This window comes from Patiria miniata, unplaced genomic scaffold (genome assembly GCF_015706575.1).
Source record: "Patiria miniata isolate m_02_andy unplaced genomic scaffold, ASM1570657v1 HiC_scaffold_3, whole genome shotgun sequence".
NCBI lineage: Eukaryota > Metazoa > Echinodermata > Asteroidea > Valvatida > Asterinidae > Patiria > Patiria miniata.
This window is the reverse complement of record NW_024037069.1, coordinates 24,643,729-24,664,682: the sequence shown is the minus strand read 5'-3', so window position 1 is coordinate 24,664,682 and position 20,954 is coordinate 24,643,729. Positions and strand designations below refer to the sequence as shown.

Here is a 20,954-nt window from a genome sequence, read left to right as displayed (position 1 = left end):
CTTTAAAAAAAAAACTCTGAATCCCGGACTTGGAAGAGTTTGACCATCCTTTTTATAGTCCGAAATCCTTTAAACTTTGAAAAGAGATCATACTAAAGTAAAAGCTGATGCAAATTATCCATTGATGTGCAGGCCCAAATTATCTCCATGGAAGACACGGAAAAATAACACAAAAATCTTGGAATCCCCAATTTGGAAAAAGCTTGAATATACTTTTTATAGTCCAAACTCTTATAAAACTTCAAAAGTGATACAAATCATCCACTGACTAGCAAACTGAAATTTTCCCACTGAACAGAAGGCCACAAATGTAAAAGGTTGTAAGGAATGCAAGTCAGCAATTCAATATTTTCTAAATGTACTTACCAGCTCTTGTAACAATGACGTCAAAGGAGCATATGGCACTATTGCCAGCTTGGTCAGTGGCTTGGTACCTGATGCGGAACGTGCCTTCGGTAAATTGACCCGGGTTTTGTGACAGAAGTACTGGATTGATTTGATTCCCTGAATTGTCTGTTACTGTAATTGTCGGCCAAGTTATTGGGATGGAGGTTGATCCGATAGGTATGGTCCGAAGAATGTCCTGTGGACAGTTGTCGAATTGTGGAGGGGTTCCATCAACTGGGGAAAAAAAGGAATGTAGTTTAGACAACTTTCCCTTTTAATTTCTAGCTTAATTTGACCCAAAAAAAACATTATAAGCGTGCACATGCTGTGGCCGCTCAGACAGGGCTCTGGAGTGCTCTGAAACGTGCAAAACTAAATCAGGCTCACTTTACTCACACTTTAGCCAGCAAATTTCTCCAAATTGATTGATGCAGTACTGAAGCTGTGTTGGACAGGTTGTTTTTGGTGCCAGTCTATTTTCTTGTTTTGCATGTTTTCAATACCTTAAGTTTTGGGACTCTCATACACAGTATTGAGAGTCCCAAATTTTCGGACTAGTGGCTGCTATACGCATGCTGATACCACATTCAATGGATCAAGTCAGCCATTTTCTTTACAATGCTTTGTATGTAGCTTTGATTTTCAGGCAGTTAATGGCAGCAAATGAAAGATAAAGCCCATCCTGTAGCGGTTGAGGAACATGCTTGCTTTGTTAACACATGTAGGCCCATGCAGACAGCAGGACAGAAAACCAATCTCTCAGGCTTTCATGCATTCTTAGGTGAAAAAGTAGAATAGAAGGATCAAAATTTAAAAAAAAAACGGACAAAAGTAGGACTTTGGAGGACAAAATCAGGATAAAATAGGACTTTTGCAGGTCAGGAGTAGTTTTTGTTGATACTCATACATGTCCACAGCATTATAAGTCTCATTTGGCATGTTCTGTACTCACAACACTTGTGCTCCGTCCTCAACTAAGCTCTTGGAAGTACAGTTGCAGTACTCCTGCACCCAAGCCCTTCATTGTGTGATTTCAAATGACAGTATCATTTTGGTTTGCGGTAATACCATGTGGTAATATTTACTGTCATTCAGTAGACGTTTAGTTCTGATAAGAACTTGTCCTGCTTATTATCAACTTTCACTAAGTAGTTTTTAGTTATGATACGAACAGTCCTGCTTAGTTCTAAAAGAACTTATCTTTGGTCTCAACATTTCGATTAGCCTGCTCTAGTCATCATCAAAAGTCTCCTGACATGAACTTTTTGGCGATTTCAGGATGATGTAAATATCAGATAAATGAATCATCATAAATATGGTGCATAGTTTCTCAACGATTCATTACCTTGTACGACCGTTACAGTAAATGTACACATGTTGAAATTTCCAGCAGCATCAGTGGCACTGTAGGTTATGGTTGTTTGTCCAATGTTGAAAAAAGATCCCGGTTGAGAGCCTTCAACTAAGACAGCTTGGACAGACTGGCCAGAGTTATCAGATACTTCAGGAGCAAGCCAGTTGACATTGAGCCCAGTTGTGACACCGTTATCAGCCTCAAATTGCTGAAGAATATTATCAGGGCAGAATGTGAATTGTGGAGGGACCCCATCAACTGAAAAGAAAGGCCAAGGAAGAAGAAATAAGCATATTTGTAGAATTTTGCCATTATTTCTTTAACTGTTTGCGCGACTTAAGCCAATCTGTCTGGGAGTAAACATGATACTGGATTAAACGGTAAAACCACCACCAACAGCGTGTGCTAATATCCTGCCTGCATAAACCTGAAGGAGAACACGGTAAAATTGGAACTTCCAATACTGATGGGAGTTGATATCAACTATCCACACCAAACAAACCATGTTATATTTGTTTTACAATACCTCACATATATTCAACAAAATTTGGTTGAGTTATGTGCGCATCATAACGTTGCTGTGCGTGTGCTCCATTATTTCATGTACTAGCTAAGGCAATGTTTGGGCATGCGCACAGCTGCCCCCTATCCCCCCCCCCAACCCCGACGCTAGTTCCACGATTGCTGCATAAAGCACATGTGTACTAGACAAGCACACATGTAACCCATGTGATAGTCTTTTACACATGCTTGTTTACTCTGTGCATGAATCGTCACTTGCGTGATAGCTTAAAGGGACACTAGGTCCTGGAACAGCCCAATTGGGCTACAAAACGCGCTTTGAACGAGATAATGTTGATTGGAAAGAACATTTAAAACTAGGATAGAAACATCCACACAACTACCCTTTAAAAACTGGGCGTTTTTGTGTTATTCCTGTATTATGTGTGCGAGAACGAATTTCGGGGTCCACTTTTGCGACCCCATAAATTCGAGCCGTTTGGAGTTGTGATTTCATTCGTACGCATAAAGTGTTCGTCTTTTGCGGACGTTGAAGAAACCAATTTTTTTGCATTGGTGATTGGTCACCGCTGATCCTGAGACACACAACGTGTATATCGTACACTAGAGAACATCACGAAAAACGTATTCGTACTCCGTCGTGTCCGATGTAAACAACCGGGGTTTTTCGTCTTTTCTCGGGAACGGTAAGACATTAGGTTGGTTTCCTTTCAACCACATGTTTGAAATAGGATAAGTAAACAATCCAAAACATGAAATTTTCGGGGATTTCAGGACCTAGTGCCCCTTTAACAGCATATCTGCTGATGGCAGGGGGACCAATGAGAATTCAGCTCTCAATCATGAATATGTATGAGGAATAGTAATTTATGACATAAGCCGGGCAATTCCATAAAATCCAACGTACGTCAGACCACACGATGTACATGAACAAGGTCATTAGTTGTGGAAAGACCTTGGTTCAACGACTCATTACATGTCACATTATTAGTGATGTATCGCATTCAAATTTTCCTACGGCAGCTCATTAAAGCGTCTGACAACACATGTCTAAATTTATGGAATTGCCCAACACCAAAGATACAGAAGAGCTTACCAACAGAGAAATTGACATCACAATCGCCAACGTTGCCTGCTGCATCAGTGGCTCGGTAGGAAATTGCATACGTTCCAAACACAAAAAAAGAGCCAGGTCCACTTTGGGTCGGAGGAAAGAGTGCAACCGTTGGAGCAATATCAGAGTTATCGGATACCTGAGGCGTTGCCCAGGTAACTGTTGTTCCAGCATTATTTCCTGTGCTAACTGTCACATCTTGAACAGTCGGGCAGAAGATTGAAGGCGGAATAGTATCTGTGATAATAAGAAAGTTTTTTGGGTTTTTTTTAAATTAAGTTTGTATAATTCGTATGTGGACATGAGGCTAATTCGGTTCACATTCAAACTACACACTTTCATTAGTCAGAAGCACATGGCAAAATGTGTACTAAAAAAAACAGTGCAATTATTTGTCCGTTGCAAAATAAAGTAAAACACGAAAGGGACATTCTGAAGACGGTTATCCATTCAAACAATCATGTTTTTACATGTGTGGCAAATGATGGCCTAGCAATAGCACCAGCAAAGAGGTAAATCACACCAGTGTTTTTCTTTTTAAACATAAGATCCTTTCTAAGTGCACTACAATGTAAATTCAGAGGCACTCTGATCTAGAAATTAAAGGATAAGCCTTGCATGAATGAAGGCACACTCCATTATTAAAGGTGTGTGTAGCCATTACTAAAACCACACCAATGTCAGCGTATCAAACACCAATTTACACGACAATTCTGGATGAAAATGTCTCCAAAAATGTGAGACATATCTCAATGAAATGCATCACAAAATCCTACAAAGGCTTTGTTTTGACAAAGGTGCAGAAAGCTATAACGACAAATTTTGCAAGCAGACATTTAAGAAACTGAAATGTATCTTCAAAAAAGTACTTGCCTCCAGTGATTTGAACAGTAAATGAACACGTTCCAATATTTCCTGCTGCATCAGTTGCAGTATAGACTATTGTTGTCGTTGCTCCGGGAGTAAATGTAGATCCTGAAGTTGGTCCTGAAGTCTGTGCGATTGTTGGCGTCTGTTGGGAGTTATCACTGCCAGATGGAGTTTGCCATGTTACTCTATTCTGGTTGGTGCCAAATTGCTGGTTTATGTTGGCTGGACAGGTTACAACTGGAGCAACTCGGTCGACTGAAAAGAAAATAGTAAAATCAATCAATCAATCAATTAAGCAAAATCCTTCCGACATCTTCCAAAAAAGATTCCATACAACCCTATTGCTTTTCTTGTGGGTGCTCCCCATCTATCTGATTGTGCTGAGATTGAGAATGGATAGATGAACGAAAGACAACACAAGAGCTTACCAACGGAGAAAGTGACATCACAATCTGCCGTGTTGCCTGCTCCATCAGTGGCTCGGTAGGTAATTGCGTAGGTTCCAAATGCGAAAAAAGAACCTGGTCCACTTTGGGTAGTTGGAAAAAGTGCAACAGTTGGAGTACCAAAGTTGTCAAATCCATTAGGCAGGTTCCAGTTAACTGTTGCTCCAGCACTATTTCCTGTGCGAACCTCCTCATCAGGAACAGTTGGGCAGAAGATTGAAGGCGGAATAGTATCTGTGATAATAATAAAAAACATTTGAAAAAAAAAACACTTTTGGTTTGTGTGGACATGAGGCTAATAAAGTCCACATAAAAAAAATGAAATTTAATTGGACAAAACAATGAGCCAAATTGCTTACTGAAATGGGCATCGTCTGATGCCAAACAGAGTAAAACATGAAAGGGACATTCATAAGGCAAAATAGGTCCACTAAAAGAATTTGGAGTTCCTTAATAAGATTTTTACATGTATGTTACGGAGCCAAATCCTTTGGCAACATGGCAAACACAACCCGTTTCACATTAACAAAGACCCTTTGTAAGTACCCTACATTATAAAATGGGAAGATCTGTGAGTTATGGCCATAATTTGGTCTAGAAATTAATGCATAAGCCTTGCATGAATGAATGCACACTCCTTTATGTGCATATCCATTACTAAAAATATACCAATGTTACCACATCAATCGCCAATTTATATGAGCAGTTTTTGGATAAAAACTTCCCCAAAAATATGAAAAATATCTCACTGACATGACACAAAAACCTACAAAGGCTGTGCTTGAAAAAGGTGCACAATAAAGCTGTCAGAATCTAGGAATTCTTTAACATCTGATGGGAGGGGGGAGGGATCACTCCAAATTTAACAAGCAGTCACTATAAAAACTAGAAAATATCTTTCACAAAATACTCACCTCCAGTGATCTGTACAGTGAATGAACACGTTCCAATATTTCCTGCTGCATCAGTTGCAGTATAGACTATTGTTGTCGTTGTTCCGGGGGTAAACGTAGATCCTGAAGTTGGTCCCGAAGTCTGTGCGATTGTTGGCGTCTGTTGGGAGTTATCACTGCCAGATGGAGTTTGCCATGTTACTCTATTCTGGTTGATGCCAAATTGCTGGTTTACATTGGCTGGACAGGTTACAACTGGAGCAACTCGGTCGACTGAAAGGAAAATAGTAAAATCAATCAATCAATCAATCAATCAATTAAGCAAAATCCTTCCGACATCTTCCAAAAAAGATTCCATACAACCCTATTGCTTTTCTTGTGGGTGCTCCCCATCTATCTGATTGTGCTGAGATTGAGAATTGATAGTGAACGAAAGACAACACAAGAGCTTACCAACAGAGAAAGTGACATCACAATCTGCCGTGTTGCCTGCTCCATCGGTGGCTCGGTAGGTAATTGCGTAGGTTCCAAATGCGAAAAAAGAACCTGGTCCACTTTGGGTAGTTGGAAAAAGTGCAACAGTTGGAGTACCAAAGTTGTCAAATCCATTAGGCAGGTTCCAGTTAACTGTTGCTCCAGCACTATTTCCTGTGCGAACCTCCTCGTCAGGAACAGTTGGGCAGAAGATTGAAGGCGGAATAGTATCTGTGATAATAATAAAAATTATTTGAAAAAAAAAACACTTTTGGTTTGTGTGGATTTGAGGCTAATGAAGTCCACATATAAAAATGAACTTTAATTGGACAAAACAATGAGCCAAATTGCTTACTGAAATGGGCATCGTCTGATGCCAAACAGAGTAAAACATGAAAGGGACATTCATAAGGCAAAATAGGTCCACTAAAAGAATTTGGAGTTCCTTAATAAGATTTTTACATGTATGTTACGGAGCCAAATCCTTTGGCAACATGGCAAACACAACCCATTTCACATTGATGAAGATCCTTTCTCAGTACCCTACAATATAAAACGGGAAGATCTGTGAGATAAATTGACCATAATTTTGGTCTAGAAATTAATGCATAAGGCTTGCATGAATGAATGCACACTCCTTTATGTGCATATCCATTACTAAAAATATACCAGTTACCACATCAATCACCAATACAAATGAGCAGTTTTTGGATAAAAACTTTCCCAAAAATATGGAAAATATCTCAATGACATGACACAAAACCCTACAAAGGCTTCGCTTGAAAAGGGTGCACAATAAAGCTGTCAGAATCTAGGAATTCGTTCACATCTAAGGACAGGGGGGGGGAGGGATTACTCCAAATTTTACAAGCAGTCATTATAGAAACTAGAAAATATCTTTCACAAATTACTCACCTCCAGTGATTTGTACAGTGAATGAACACGTTCCAATATTTCCTGCTGCATCAGTTGCAGTATAGACTATTGTTGTCGTTGTTCCGGGGGTAAATGTAGATCCTGAAGTTGGTCCTGAAGTCTGTGCGATTGTTGGCGTCTGTTGGGAGTTATCACTGCCAGATGGAGTTTGCCATGTTACTCTATTCTGGTTGGTGCCAAATTGCTGGTTTATGTTGGCTGGACAGGTTACAACTGGAGCAACTCGGTCGACTGAAAAGAAAATAGTAAAATCAATCAATCAATCAATTAAGCAAAATCCTTCCGACATCTTCTAAAAAAGATTCCATACAACCCTATTGCTTTTCTTGTGGGTGCTCCCCATCTATCTGATTGTGCTGAGATTGAGAATGGATAGATGAACGAAAGACAACACAAGAGCTTACCAACGGAGAAAGTGACATCACAATCTGCCGTGTTTCCTGCTCCATCAGTGGCTCGGTAGGTAATTGCGTAGGTTCCAAATACGAAAAAAGAACCTGGTCCACTTTGGGTAGTTGGAAAAAGTGCAACAGTTGGAGTACCAAAGTTGTCAAATCCATTAGGCAGGTTCCAGTTAACTGTTGCTCCAGCACTGTTTCCTGTGCGAACCTCCTCATCGGGAACAGTTGGGCAGAAGATTGAAGGCGGAATAGTATCTAAGAAAATTAAAAAAACATTTGAAAAAACAAACACTTTGGTTTGTGTGGACATGAGGCTAATGAAGTCCACATAAAAAAATGAAATTTAATTGGACAAAACAATGAGCCAAATTGCTTACTGAAAAGGGCATCGTCTGATACAAAACAGAGTTAAACATGAAAGGGACATTCTAAGACAAAAGGTCTTCTAAAGAATTTGGAGTACTCTAATAGTGTTTTTACATGTGTGTTACGGAGCCAAATCCTTTGGCAACATGGCTAATAAAAACATCCCTAAAAGAAATTGGAAATATCTTTCACAAAATAATTACTCACCTCCAGTGATCTGTACAGTGAATGAACACGTTCCAATATTTCCTGCTGCATCAGTTGCAGTATATACTATTGTTGTCGTTGTTCCGGGGGTAAATGTAGATCCTGAAGTTGGTCCTGAAGTCTGTGCGATTGTTGGCGTCTGTTGGGAGTTATCACTGCCAGATGGAGTTTGCCATGTTACTCTATTCTGGTTGGTGCCAAATTGCTGGTTTATGTTGGCTGGACAGGTTACAACTGGAGCAACTCGGTCAACTGAAAAAATCAATCAATCATCAATCAATCAAGCAAGCAAAATCCTTCCGACATCTTCCTCAAAAGATTCCATACAACCCTACTGCTTTTCTCATGGATTCTCCAAATCCATTTAATTGTGTTCAGATTGAGAATTAATAATGCATTAATGAAATATACACAAGAGCTTACCAACAGAGAAAGTGACATCGCAATCTGCCGTGTTGCCTGCTGCATCAGTGGCTCGGTAGGTAATTGCGTAGCTTCCAAATACAAAAAAAGAACCTGGTCCACTTTGGGTACTTGGAAAAAGTGCAACAGTTGGAGTACCAAAGTTGTCAAATCCATTAGGCAGGTTCCAGTTAACTGTTGCTCCAGCACTATTTCCTGTGCGAACCTCCTCATCAGGAACAGTTGGGCAGAAGATTGAAGGCGGAATAGTATCTGTGATAATAATAAAAAACATTTGAAAAAACAAACACTTTTGGTTTGTGTGGACATGAGGCTAATGAAGTCCACATAAAAAAAATGAAATTTAATTGGACAAAACAATGAGCCACATTGCTTACTGAAATGGGCATCGTCTGATGCCAAACATAGTAAAACATGAAAGGGACATTTTAACACAAAAGGTCCACTAAAGAATTTGGAGTTCCTTAATAAGATTTTTACATGTATGTTACGGAGCCAAATCCTTTGGCAACATGGCAAACACAACCCATTTCACATTGATGAAGATCCTTTCTCAGTACCCTACAATATAAAATGGGAAGATCTGTGAGATAGATTGACCATAAATTTGGTCTAGAAATTAATGCATAAGCCTTGCATGAATGAATGCACACTCCTTTATGTGCATATCCATTACTAAAAATATACCAATGTTACCACATCAATCACCAATTTAAATGAGCAGTTTTTGGATAAAAACTTCCCAAAAATATCTCAATGACATAACACAAAAACCTACAAAGGCTTCGTTTGAAAAAGGTGCACAATAAAGCTGTCAGAATCTAGGAATTCTTTAACATCTGACGTGGGGCGGGGGATTACTCCAAATTTTACAAGCAGTCATTATAGAAACTAGAAAATATCTTTCACAAATTACTCACCTCCAGTGATCTGTACAGTGAATGAACACGTTCCAATATTTCCTGCTGCATCAGTTGCAGTATATACTATTGTTGTCGTTGTTCCGGGGGTAAACGTAGATCCTGAAGTTGGTCCTGAAGTCTGTGCGATTGTTGGCGTCTGTTGGGAGTTATCACTGCCAGATGGAGTTTGCCATGTTACTCTATTCTGGTTGATGCCAAATTGCTGGTTTATGTTGGCTGGACAGGTTACAACTGGAGCAACACGGTCAACTAAAAAGAAAATAGTAAAATCGTCGTTATATAATGCCAATGGAAACGTTGGATATTGATTCAAAATAGGACTTTATTGACAAGATGCAAGTAACTAATACAGAAGTCTCTCAACATATTTGCTCTTAAAGGGTAAGCAATTACTGAAGAAAAAAACAATGCTTGATTTCACAGCAAATTCCTTCCGACATATTAAAAAAAAGATTCCATACAACCCTACTGCTTTTCTTGTGGGTGCTCCCCATCTGTTTAATGTGTTCAGATTGAGAATTAATAATAGATGAACGAAAGACAACACAAGAGCTTACCAACAGAGAAAGTGACATCACAATCTGCCGTGTTGCCTGCTGCATCAGTGGCTCGGTAGGTAATTGCATAGGTTCCAAACACGAAAAAAGAACCTGGTCCACTTTGGGTACTTGGAAAAAGTGCAACAGTTGGAGTACCAAAGTTGTCAAATCCATTAGGCAGGTTCCAGTTAACTGTTGCTCCAGCACTATTTCCTGTGCGAACCTCCTCGTCAGGAACAGTTGGGCAGAAGATTGAAGGCGGAATGGTATCTGTGATAATAATAAAAAACCATTTAAATAAAAAGAAATACCTTAGGTTTACGCAGGAATGAAACTAACGAAGTCCGCATAAAACAAGAACTTTGAATGGACAAAAGAATGAGGCACATGGCTTACTCAATAGGGCCAAATTTGTTGTCTGTTGCAAATTAAATTAAACATGAAAGGGACACTCTGAAGACAACAAAAATCCACTCAAAGAATTTGCAGTTTCCTATTAACTATTTGTAAGATGATTTTTTTTTTTTTTCATCGGGGTGATGAAAATTCAATATTGGGTTTTGTCCTTCACCACTCATTTTTTTTTTTTATAAACACTGTATACTCAGTGTTGTCCCAAATAATTGTGAGGAACAGTTCACTTGTTGTGGTACCCATTGCTATATCAGATTCAAACCAGCCAGCTGACCCCGGCAAGCTCAGTGGTCGAGCGGTAAGACGTCTGTACTAGTAAGCAGGAGGTTGTGGGTTCGAGTCCCACCCGAGTGGTTTTTTTTTTCTTCTTACAATCACTCTGGACAACACTGAGTATATAATGTTTATACAAAATACGTCAGTGATGGGCAAAACCCGATATTAAAATGCCCTAATTTTTAAAAATTGGTTAAATATGAAATTTCAAAAAAAGTCATTCTTACTTGGCATAATATTAAAGAACAAAGACTGGGCTTTCCAATAGTGTTTGTTTGATCTTATTTGCTTTTGTCAATTCAGAGATATAATCAATTTAGTGCGATACACCAAAATCGATTTTGTGCCACTTTTATGCATGGGCAGAGTTGTTTCGAGTACTGTGCCATGCTGTCTTGAAGCTCACAAAAGATTGCAACTTGGCAAAAGAAACAAACTTGATTTGTGTGTTCCGCAGTAAACTGGAGTTATCTCTGGATTGACAAAAGCAAATGAGATGAAACAAAAAGTATTGGAAAGCCTGGTCTTTTTTCTTTAATGTGATGCTCAAAAAACGACTAACTTATGTTGAGATTTAATATTGAAAAAAAAAATCGTTTTCGGTTGTACCATTTTTTTTATAAACAGGCTGTATTAAGGATGACACGTTTACACGTTTAAACATATCTTCAAAAAAGTACTTGCCTCCAGTGATTTGAACAGTAAATGAACACGTTCCAATATTTCCTGCTGCATCAGTTGCAGTATATACTATTGTTGTCGTTGTTCCGGGGGTAAACGTAGATCCAGAAGTTGGTCCTGAAGTCTGTGCGATTGTTGGCGTCTGTTGGGAGTTATCACTGCCAGATGGAGTTTGCCATGTTACTCTATTCTGGTTTATGCCAAATTGCTGGTTTATGTTGGCTGGACAGGTTACAACTGGAGCAACTCGGTCGACTGAAAACAAGTAAAAGAAATATTTGCTGTACCATGCCTCTTGCAACTTTGATTTAGGGACTGCGAATACAATGGAGTACATACTAACAAGCTTTGTGTAAAATAGTCTGGAAGTCTCAAAACACATTTTGTCTGAAAAAGGAGCAACTTCTGAGAAAACACTGCCTGATTAGCAGCAAAATCCTTCCCTCTTCTGCCACACTAGATTGCATACGACCCGTTCCTTTTCCCGTGGGTGTTCCTCATCTATCTGATTGGGCCGAGATTGAGAATTAACGATATAAGAACAATGATACACTAGAGGTAACCAACAGAGAAAGCGACATCACAATCTGCCATGTTGCCTGCTGCGTCAGTTCAACAAACTCAATCAACTGAATTGCACCCATTCAAGCTCCAATACAACTCAAACATGCTGTGCCAATTGAAGAAAATCAATCGGAACAAAATAGCACATTTAATCATGCCAACACATGTACATCCTAAATATACAACAACAACAAAAGAATTTAGGGTGTTAACACTTGGAATATATACCATGTCACACCTGTATACAAACTCGGATGTTGCGTTCACAAAATGCTACCTTTCAGCACACTGTTCCATTCTGCACTGCATGCATATCTCTTAAAGAAATGTGTCGTTTACAAATTAATAGTATAATTTGAGCAAAATGCTTGGATGTTTGTTTAGCATGTTCAGTGCCTGTCAGCACGTTGTAACAGGTCGGGTGGTCTTTATATTCCTTAAGTAGTAACTTGTGATTCTTATTTGGTAAAGGCTCCAATCATATGACGTCACATTACCTTGGGACCATGGGGTTTCCCTGTGATTGACCAAAATTGCAGTAGGCAAGTGTCTGGTGTTTAGCAACCACCTTAGCTCGGGCACGAGTGGTCTAGCGGCAGAGCACAGGATTCATGATCATGAAGTTGTGGGATCGAGCCCCGCCGCGCCGTGGCCATGCATGTTGTGCCCTTGAGTAAGGTACTTTACCTCAATTACTCCTCTCAACCCAGGTGTTAAATGGGTACCGGCATTATTCAATGCTGGGAAGGTAACAGACTCGCTGTGGAGGAGGTGTGGTGATCCCCCCACAGCAGCATATGAGTCTAGCCCAATCGCTAATAAAAGAGAGATGGGCACTCCGTTCCTGTGAACACAGGATTTTCCCCCCTACTTTTTTTTTTTTACTTAGGTGTTGTAAAATAGAAAGTCTGACTTATTTTCACATACATGTAGTCAACCTGGTCAGTTTCCAATTCTGTTATTTCTTCTGTTTTTATGTAAACTCACCGACTGACAAAGAGAAGCTGCAAGACGCAGAGTTGCCGTTGAGATCAGTGGCCACGTAGGAAATAGTGTACGCGCCAAACTCGAAAAAGGAACCAGGTCCCCGGCCCGACGTCAGAATGACCGTTGGCGTGGACGTGTCATCGGTTGCAGTCGCTGGTGACCAGGAGATCACTGCGCCGTTCTCACTGCCCGTGGTGACAGGCTCAAGTCTGTCTGCTGGGCAGGTAATGACTGGTGCAACATTGTCCACTGCAACAAAGAAGCACACAGCATCACACCGTAAAGTTTTCGATTGAACTAAACCTGGACTAAAAAGCAAGATCTGTTTGCTGAATGGCTGCATCAGTTGGGAGTTTTCCACCTGCATGTAAATAGTGTGTGCACGGTCTTTATTTGAGCAAGCAATACAGCCCTCCAAAGTTAGATACAGGACTCAAAAGTTGGATGGGGGATATGTAAGGCTTGTAAGCCTCTCATCCCATCAAAGAGAAGAAAATTATAGCAAAATATGCGGAGGATATCATAGCTGTATCACAGCAGGGGTGCGTTTTGGCGGTAGTAACCAAGAATTGGTCCGTTTTTTTTCCTTTGGTTAATTGATTTGTGAATTTGAGTACTACATCATCCTGCGTAGTTCTTACCAAATTAATTTTGCCAAAGAAATTCACCGACAAGAAACAACCGAACCAATTCTTGGTTACAACCGCCAAAACGCACCCCTGACCTACATGTAGCTATATCCATCTAAGCAGGTACTAGGCATTTTGCTCAATGATTTTACCTATTAATCGTCAAAAAAAAAGTTTGCACACACCTGTACGCCAGCGCACCTGGAACCCTTCATACTCGATATTCTTGTCTGACAGGAAGTAGACGAAGGCAGTGTCTGAGAAGATGCTGTATGAGCCGCTTGGAACTTCCCGCCCATCGAAGAAATACAAGTCTGGCACCCGAGACACCCCCACCAAATCATCCAGGTTGGGTGTGACTCCGCTCCCAATGTAAACTTCATCCTTTGGCACCTCAATGCCAAACGGCGAGTCAAACTCGAAGACCAATTCAGCGGCTCCTGGTACATAGATGAGGTACACTATCGTGTTGGATGCCATGTAAGCATTGGGGTAGTTAGGGGAGGCGAACACCCCAGTAGTACAATTTGCACCATAGCAGGTGAAGATTTGCCGGTCGTCTGTCGACATATAAAACACAAAAACTTTCAATTATGAAAAGTGGGGGGAAAAGCAAATACTATTAGTACCCAACGAATTTTCATTTTCTTTTAAATATATGTTTTCATATAGTTTCAGTTTTGACAACTTCGTGGCAAAAATTGTGGCAAATTTTATTAGACAGAGAAAACAAGGGGGAACATATCTTTGACATTACGGCCATCTCCAACTGGTGTGTGCTTTTGTTCCACAAGTACACACATGACCCTCTTGTTAATTCGTTGGCAATGAACTAAAATTACAAAAAAACACCACCAATGTGGCTGCTAAATGCACAAGTGTATTACTTGCATTAGAAAATCAACATTACTGTTTGGCCAATTAGAATACGGGAGTAATCCGGTGCTATAATTTTCCAAAATGCACTAATTAATCCTCCTTTAAAAGGGAATGTACATCATTGGCTTTTGCTGTAATTTTCAGAAATGAACTATTTGAGGGGTTAGTATAATACATCAAATATTGTTACACTGACATGTTTGAAGTTTTGTGTTCGAAAATGCTGGAAAAACCAAGAAAAACAAAAATGTTCAAGTAGTCTGGTGCCTTGACTGCACTAAAGATAAAATGGATCAAATTATAGAGAATATAAAAAATTGTAAGGTAAGGGAACCAGTCTAGCTGGCCTGCACCCGTTCATGAACATGTAACCAATAGCAAACAAAATTTGGACCGAAAAAGTGTAAAGTTGGAGCAGTAGTTGAAAAATAGTTAGGTTTTTCCAACGGTGGTCGGCCGACCACCGTTGGAAATGTATACAAAAATACCATTTTCTTGAAAATGACTTCACACCAGGTGCCATTATTTTAGAGGATGCTTTAGACTGTCATTAACATCCTAGTAAGGTATTTCGTAAAAACTTGGTAGTTTTAGTTTTCGATGTTTGCAAATGTTGTATATTCCCTTTAACCAGTTCGCGCCGGAGGCCATGAATACACGCAAAAGTTTTGCAGTATTTGGAGCAGATGACAGATAAACACGCAGGGAGCGAGGCCGGAAATATCTGTCAGCAACCCACTCACAGCAAGCAATGCCGGAAATATGAGTGTGCTGCCCGACAAGGGCGGATCCAGGGGGGGGGGGCCAAAGGGGGCCATGGCCCCCCCCCCCCAAAACGAAACAATTTTTTTTTTTTTTTTATGTGACATCGCAATAAAGGCAGGCAATGAGTACACCACCATCTTTTCCTCAAAAAAACATTGGTTAAAGTGGTCAGAAATTGCCTCAGATCGCACCACAGAGCATCTAGAATCCAAAAATTTTTCAGGGCCCTGTGGGCCACGAACCCCACGTCGTAATTTTTTGACCCACTTTTTAGGGGGACCAAATGTTTTTTTGGCCCCCCCCCCCCAAATTGTGTTCTGGATCCGCCCTTGCTGCCCGAGGGTCATAGCTGCAACCCGCCTGGCTGGCTTGATGTTGAGTGAAAAGTAATCCCACGTCTCATGAATCCCGGCGTGAACTGGTTAAAATCATTCTACAGACCTACCAAATGGATCCATGCAGTTAAGGCCGACTCGGAATGGCCTATCGCATTCACAGATAAATTCTGGTTGGCCTGGCACATTTCTGATGTGGCATGTCAAGGTCTGGTCCGCACACCGGTTCACTGGGCACACTGAAAAATTAAACAAAAACATCACAGTGTCAACAACTTAAGGTTGCGTTTCCGGTGCTCTTCAACAAATGCAATTTTATTTCTATTGATAAATTTTCAACTTGTGTGTTTTATTCCAACCCCCCAAAAATGTCTCTGTTGTTTTATTTTGGAAGTCCACAACTTTGTTTTGTTTTGAGCACAAGCAAATTCGATTTCCGAGCAGATTGGCTCTTGGTCCGTACATTAACGATACGGAACTAGTGTCTGGCAGCCAGTAAGGCAAAATAAAAAAAAAACATGTTTAGCGTCCTGCCTCTTTGACAAAAAGGAAGGAGGAGGCCCTTTTTTTTTTTTTTTTTTTTTCAAAATGGCCGCCCGACACATTTTTCAAGACAACGCGGCCGGGCTATTTTTCAAGAAGGTTACCAGCTTTTTTCAAAATGGCCGCCACTTGGACTCAGGAAATGACATATTGGCTTCTTATGGGCTTTATACACGGTATAAAAGTCTAAAAATACGATTTCTTTCGTCAGAGATCGTTAAAATTTATCAATTTTTGTCTTTAAAAAAAAAAAAAAAAAAAAGGAGGCGGCCTCTAAAAAGGAAGCGGGCGGGGACGCTAAACATGGTTTTTTTTTACTTCGCCTAATTCAAAATAGTATTTGAAGTAACAATTCAATAACTAAACATGAGACGGGGTTTTTTGGGTCGCTGTCTCGTTAAAAAGTGAATAACTTTCGTATTGGTAGAGAAACAGCAATTTAGAAAAGGAATCTTTTTCCCAGGATGAAACTCAGAAACAGCACGGGAAACAAAGCGTTAAAAATCCACTTGTTTCATTCACAAACATACATCTAACTGTAGTGACAGTGCCGGGAAGCACTATTTAGGTGCCCCTTATTGTTCATGAATAAATTGACTGAATATTCATTTTGCATATCGCTTGTTGAACAAGGGGATGTAACTGGTACCCATGCCATCACCATCACAATAACACATAGCTATCACATTTACATATATGTAGAGTGTCCCCCTATCATATGACTTTTTTCTTTCTTTTTTGTTTTAAACGGTAGGCCCTAAATATGCAAAATATGCTGTTACCAAAGGTCTATTAGTTTGGTGCCTTTGCTACATGTTCAACAAGCAATTTACAAATGTTATGCCGCATCCTTAACCACGCAGCAGTGTAGCATGGGTTCTCTTCCTTGGGGGGGGGGGTGAATGGGGGGGGGCTGGATGTTAGGGGGGGTTCTGCTGGATGTTACGGGGTGGGGGAATTTTTACCATGACATATCTTAGTCTGGTTCCGCACCAACATTTTCGTTGTGACCTTGTATTCACATGATGGAATCAGACCATTTTACAACTTCGGACTTCATATCCCTCTAAAAAAAAAAATCCTCCAGAGCCACGAATCACACAAACAAAATGTTATACTCTGTAATTAAATGAGTCAATTTGAAATATTAAAAAGACGAATAAAAAAAATTGGGGGGATGAAAAAAATTAATTGAAAATGTCGCCAGCAGAGATTTGAACCAGGGATCTCTCACGAACTACATGTACATGCCCTTATACCTTTGATCATGTTAATGCGCTGTACAATCTAGCACTAGCAGGAAATATCGTTTACAGAAAGAAAGCCGCCTAAACTAGCCGGCTAATCATACACTTTCCTAATTCATATCAAACTGTGCCCCTAACTAGGTTAAAAAATGCAACACAGCCATGACAGCATATTTTCACTGCAAACATCCAATTTACCCATATAAAAAAGGTCGGAAAAATGTTGCAACCTGACGCCACTTTTTTTTTTCTCATATATCATCTCAATGAAGGTCAGTCATGAATCTGGGACTGAGAAGCATTTCCAATTTTATTAGGAAATTTCTTGACTCTCCATTGACGTCACTTTGAACTGTACACAATCATTGACAATCGCGGAAGTGGCGTCATAGGTTGCGACGCTTGTTCCCAAAAGGTCTATGGATGACAACATTGCAAACATTTCCAGCCAATTTTACACGACACTTTCCAGATCATTATTGCCATGATTGTGTACTTCACCTGCGGGACACACAGACATGACATGATGACAAAACTGATGATGACGGACGCATTGCCGGCCATGGACGGGTAGCGGAAGAACTCACCATGCTCACTGCCACAACAAGGCTCGAGTCACTCAGTTAAGTTTTTGTTGGTTTTTCGAGGAAATTTTCGAGAAATAGAGGATTGCAAATCCTTGCACTGTATTCTAATTTCCTTCTAAATTACAATTCCAGCAATCGGACGTTTAAGCCTCAGAAAATGTAGCTTTTCGTCTTCGAAAGTCCCGCATTTCGTTCGTACGCGCCACGCACACACGTGCCAAAGTAAACATACCCTGTGTACCACAAACGAAACGCATTATATTTGCACGTTCAAACGTCTGGGTAAACGACTTTATTGTAGCGTTTTACAGACGGCCGTTTCATGAAAAAAATATGTAAAATACTTATAATTAAACAGTCGTAAACATGTACGCACTGCTTCTATTTTTTTTCTCATCACAGTGACCTATACTTCAGTTTGAAATGCGGAAAATGAAAAATGTAAAGTTTCATTTCAGAATGCCAAGTTGGAACTCCCTTTCAAAATTTGACTCAGTCCTATATTCGGTGAAAAACGGCCACTTTAAAAATCATCTGATAGGCCTATCAGATTTTCCCCTGGTTTGCCGCCCAGATGCCCCCTTCTTTCTATCCTCTCACATATCCTATTCATCAAAGTTAAAAGTTCCTCTTTTTAAATGTCCTCTTCGCGATAGCTATGCTTGGGATAATTCTTTTCATGATATCCAAATCCCGGAATGAAGACAAATAACCTTGAAACTTCCGTGTTCCCGTCCAAGCACACAAAAAACCTTAAATCCGACTTCTACGGGAGATTTCCTCCACCGCAAGCCTAGGCCTAGCTACTCCGCGTTGTAAAATCGCCGAACAGTGAATATTTTAGGTTGCTCTGCCCGTGCACTGCAGCAAATTCGATGTTTCCTCCTAACACACATTTCCAACTTGCATGCTTTATTGCAACGGGAAAAAAAACATCTTTTGTCTTTTGGGACGGCGGCTGCAACGCGGAAAAACAACTTTTACTGAGGTTTCTTTTACGACTCTCTCTCACTCTCGCACACAAAAAATTCCACCTGTTTGTCTGGCCGCAAATAATTTATTTAATACCTAAAGATAGGTTGATTGTTTTTTCGTTCGACGTTTCAATCGACAATGAATTACTTCATGATGTGTAGCTCGAAAAAGTAGTTGGGGAACTTAGATTTCTTGCTGTGAAACTCGAGAAAATAAGCAAGGGGAGAGGAATTTTAAGGATTTAAACTTTGAACTTACGTTGTGCCGCAGCAAGATCGAAGCTCAGGACAAAAAGTGCGGCCCAAACAGCTGCTTTCACCGGCATGATGCTGGACCGCTTACGCGTATAGCCCTCGCTATCTACTGAAGATAGTAAGCCCAAAACACACTGTACCAAGCTATCAGGATTGGTATCGTTCCGACGCAGAAGATATTACATGGACCAAACTGATCCGGTCGAACTGGGAGCCCAGTTGGTTGTGGTCCGTCCCCCTTTTCAATCCAAAAGGCTCACCGAGCATGATACTCATGAAAGGTGTTGTTCCGTAAAAGATTCGGAGTCGAGCGACCAACAAAGAACTCCGGGCCCCGTTCGCAGTGTCTCGTCGCGGTTTGTAGATACTGCGTGATTTCTGTCAAAACATGAGCATGGGAACTTGTATTTTTGTTTGCAAAAATAACGTCTTGATGCCTCCTGTGATGTGAATCAGCAATATGAAAACAAATAATGGCCATTGTCATGGAGACTCGTCCCTGACACTAGAAATCTAGAACGCTGGTCGCACTCGGACTGCATGGTACAATGAGCCGACTGCCATAAAAATGGTAAAGGTAAAAAATGTGGGAACGGCTTGTCAAAACAAGACCCAAATATTCTGTCTCGAAGAAGGTATGTTGCCATGTGTTTTCACATGACAAAAAGTCAACTTGCATGTATTTAATGATGTGTGACCCCCAAAAAAGAATCGTCCTCAATCGGGCGACAGAAGTTGCAGAGTTTATTATTTCCTTTGAATTGTGTTTGTCTTATGGGAGGGCATGAGGGTTACTAAATAATGAACATGTACATTATTGATCGATTGGTCATAAAAAAGTAATGCTTTTGTGCGTTGGATTTCAGTGATTACGACCATTGTCTCCATATTGTCCAGAATTGAATAACGTGCCACCAGACCCTCACTAAAGACATGCCACATTGTGTCATTGAATATAACAAAAATGATATCCTTGTAGCATTGGAAAGGTCATTTCTAAAAAATAAAACAAAATTCATTTTCAGGAGAATTACTGTTGCATTTGATCTATTACGAGTACCAAAATGGGCATCGGGCTCTCTCAGATTATACTATTCACAGTATGACGTACAGAGCGCTAAGTTACCGATAGAATGACATCGAACGTCGAATGGCAGTGAATGTATTCACACAATTTCGAGGAAAAAAAAGTCAAAACATATGCGGAGGTAGTTCCGTCGGAAACAAAACAAGCAGTTGAAAGATAAGTTAAGGGGCGTGTTTTAAAGTTTCCCGCCAGTAAAGGGTAACATAATTGTACTACAACAACCGTTCGGGCAACCAAATCCCTCGCAGACTCCCACGCAAAACGTGACTATCAAATCCAACCAATGGACTGTACAATGACTGTAGACATCAACGAAAATGAATGGCTCGTGCCAATAAAGAGCATAGACTTGTCGTTTCTTTGCCTTGCCTCTTACTTTAGCACAACAAACAGATGTCCAAAAGCGTCCGGTGTTAGGCTTCATATTTTTTCTCTTCTCTACAACAGTCATCGTTCGGCATGCAAGCGAAGGAGGACACAGACTCATTTTCCTGTGGGGACTTATTTCATCAATCGTAGAGCTTTGAAGGATTTGAATTGCAAAAACCTTTTTCAAAACATTCGGAAGTAAAGACCAGCCTTGTGAAGGGTTGCTCACAAAATATGGGATCACATTCTGATAATTGAGAAGCCGGACTTTTGGATCAAGCATTAAAACTATGAGGTGTAAGCTTGGCAAACGAAAGGCTAACGAGATTGATATCAACCAATGCTTTGTTTTCAAACCATTTTATTTTCAATCCATATAAATAGGCAAATCAAAACACAGACATGTTTCAAAAAGTGCATGTTGATGAACACATTTTAGATCAAGTTCGGTAGAGTCTGCTCACCATGGTCTGTCGATCGAATGAACAATCATAAAAGATTACCAGA

The 20,954-nt window shown here is 40.2% G+C and overlaps 1 protein-coding gene across 1 annotated transcript in view; it reads right to left on the bottom strand.

Annotated features, from left to right (window-relative positions):
- Positions 1–17,984, bottom strand: part of LOC119736577 — a 73,719-nt gene extending 55,735 nt beyond the window's left edge. Inside the window, exons 1-18 of the mRNA XM_038210593.1 lie at positions 17,677–17,984; positions 15,496–15,624; positions 13,592–13,966; positions 12,778–13,026; positions 11,230–11,481; positions 9,874–10,125; positions 9,314–9,565; positions 8,394–8,645; positions 7,971–8,222; positions 7,401–7,652; positions 6,976–7,227; positions 6,040–6,291; positions 5,608–5,859; positions 4,676–4,927; positions 4,251–4,502; positions 3,360–3,614; positions 1,733–1,999; positions 367–621 (exon numbers count right to left, since the gene is read on the bottom strand). Coding sequence (XP_038066521.1) covers positions 367–621; positions 1,733–1,999; positions 3,360–3,614; positions 4,251–4,502; positions 4,676–4,927; positions 5,608–5,859; positions 6,040–6,291; positions 6,976–7,227; positions 7,401–7,652; positions 7,971–8,222; positions 8,394–8,645; positions 9,314–9,565; positions 9,874–10,125; positions 11,230–11,481; positions 12,778–13,026; positions 13,592–13,966; positions 15,496–15,624; positions 17,677–17,695 — 4,321 coding nt within the window. The 5' untranslated portion in view covers positions 17,696–17,984. The remainder of the gene's footprint in view (positions 1–366; positions 622–1,732; positions 2,000–3,359; positions 3,615–4,250; positions 4,503–4,675; positions 4,928–5,607; positions 5,860–6,039; positions 6,292–6,975; positions 7,228–7,400; positions 7,653–7,970; positions 8,223–8,393; positions 8,646–9,313; positions 9,566–9,873; positions 10,126–11,229; positions 11,482–12,777; positions 13,027–13,591; positions 13,967–15,495; positions 15,625–17,676) is intronic.
- Between the last annotated feature and the right edge of the window lie 2,970 nt (positions 17,985–20,954).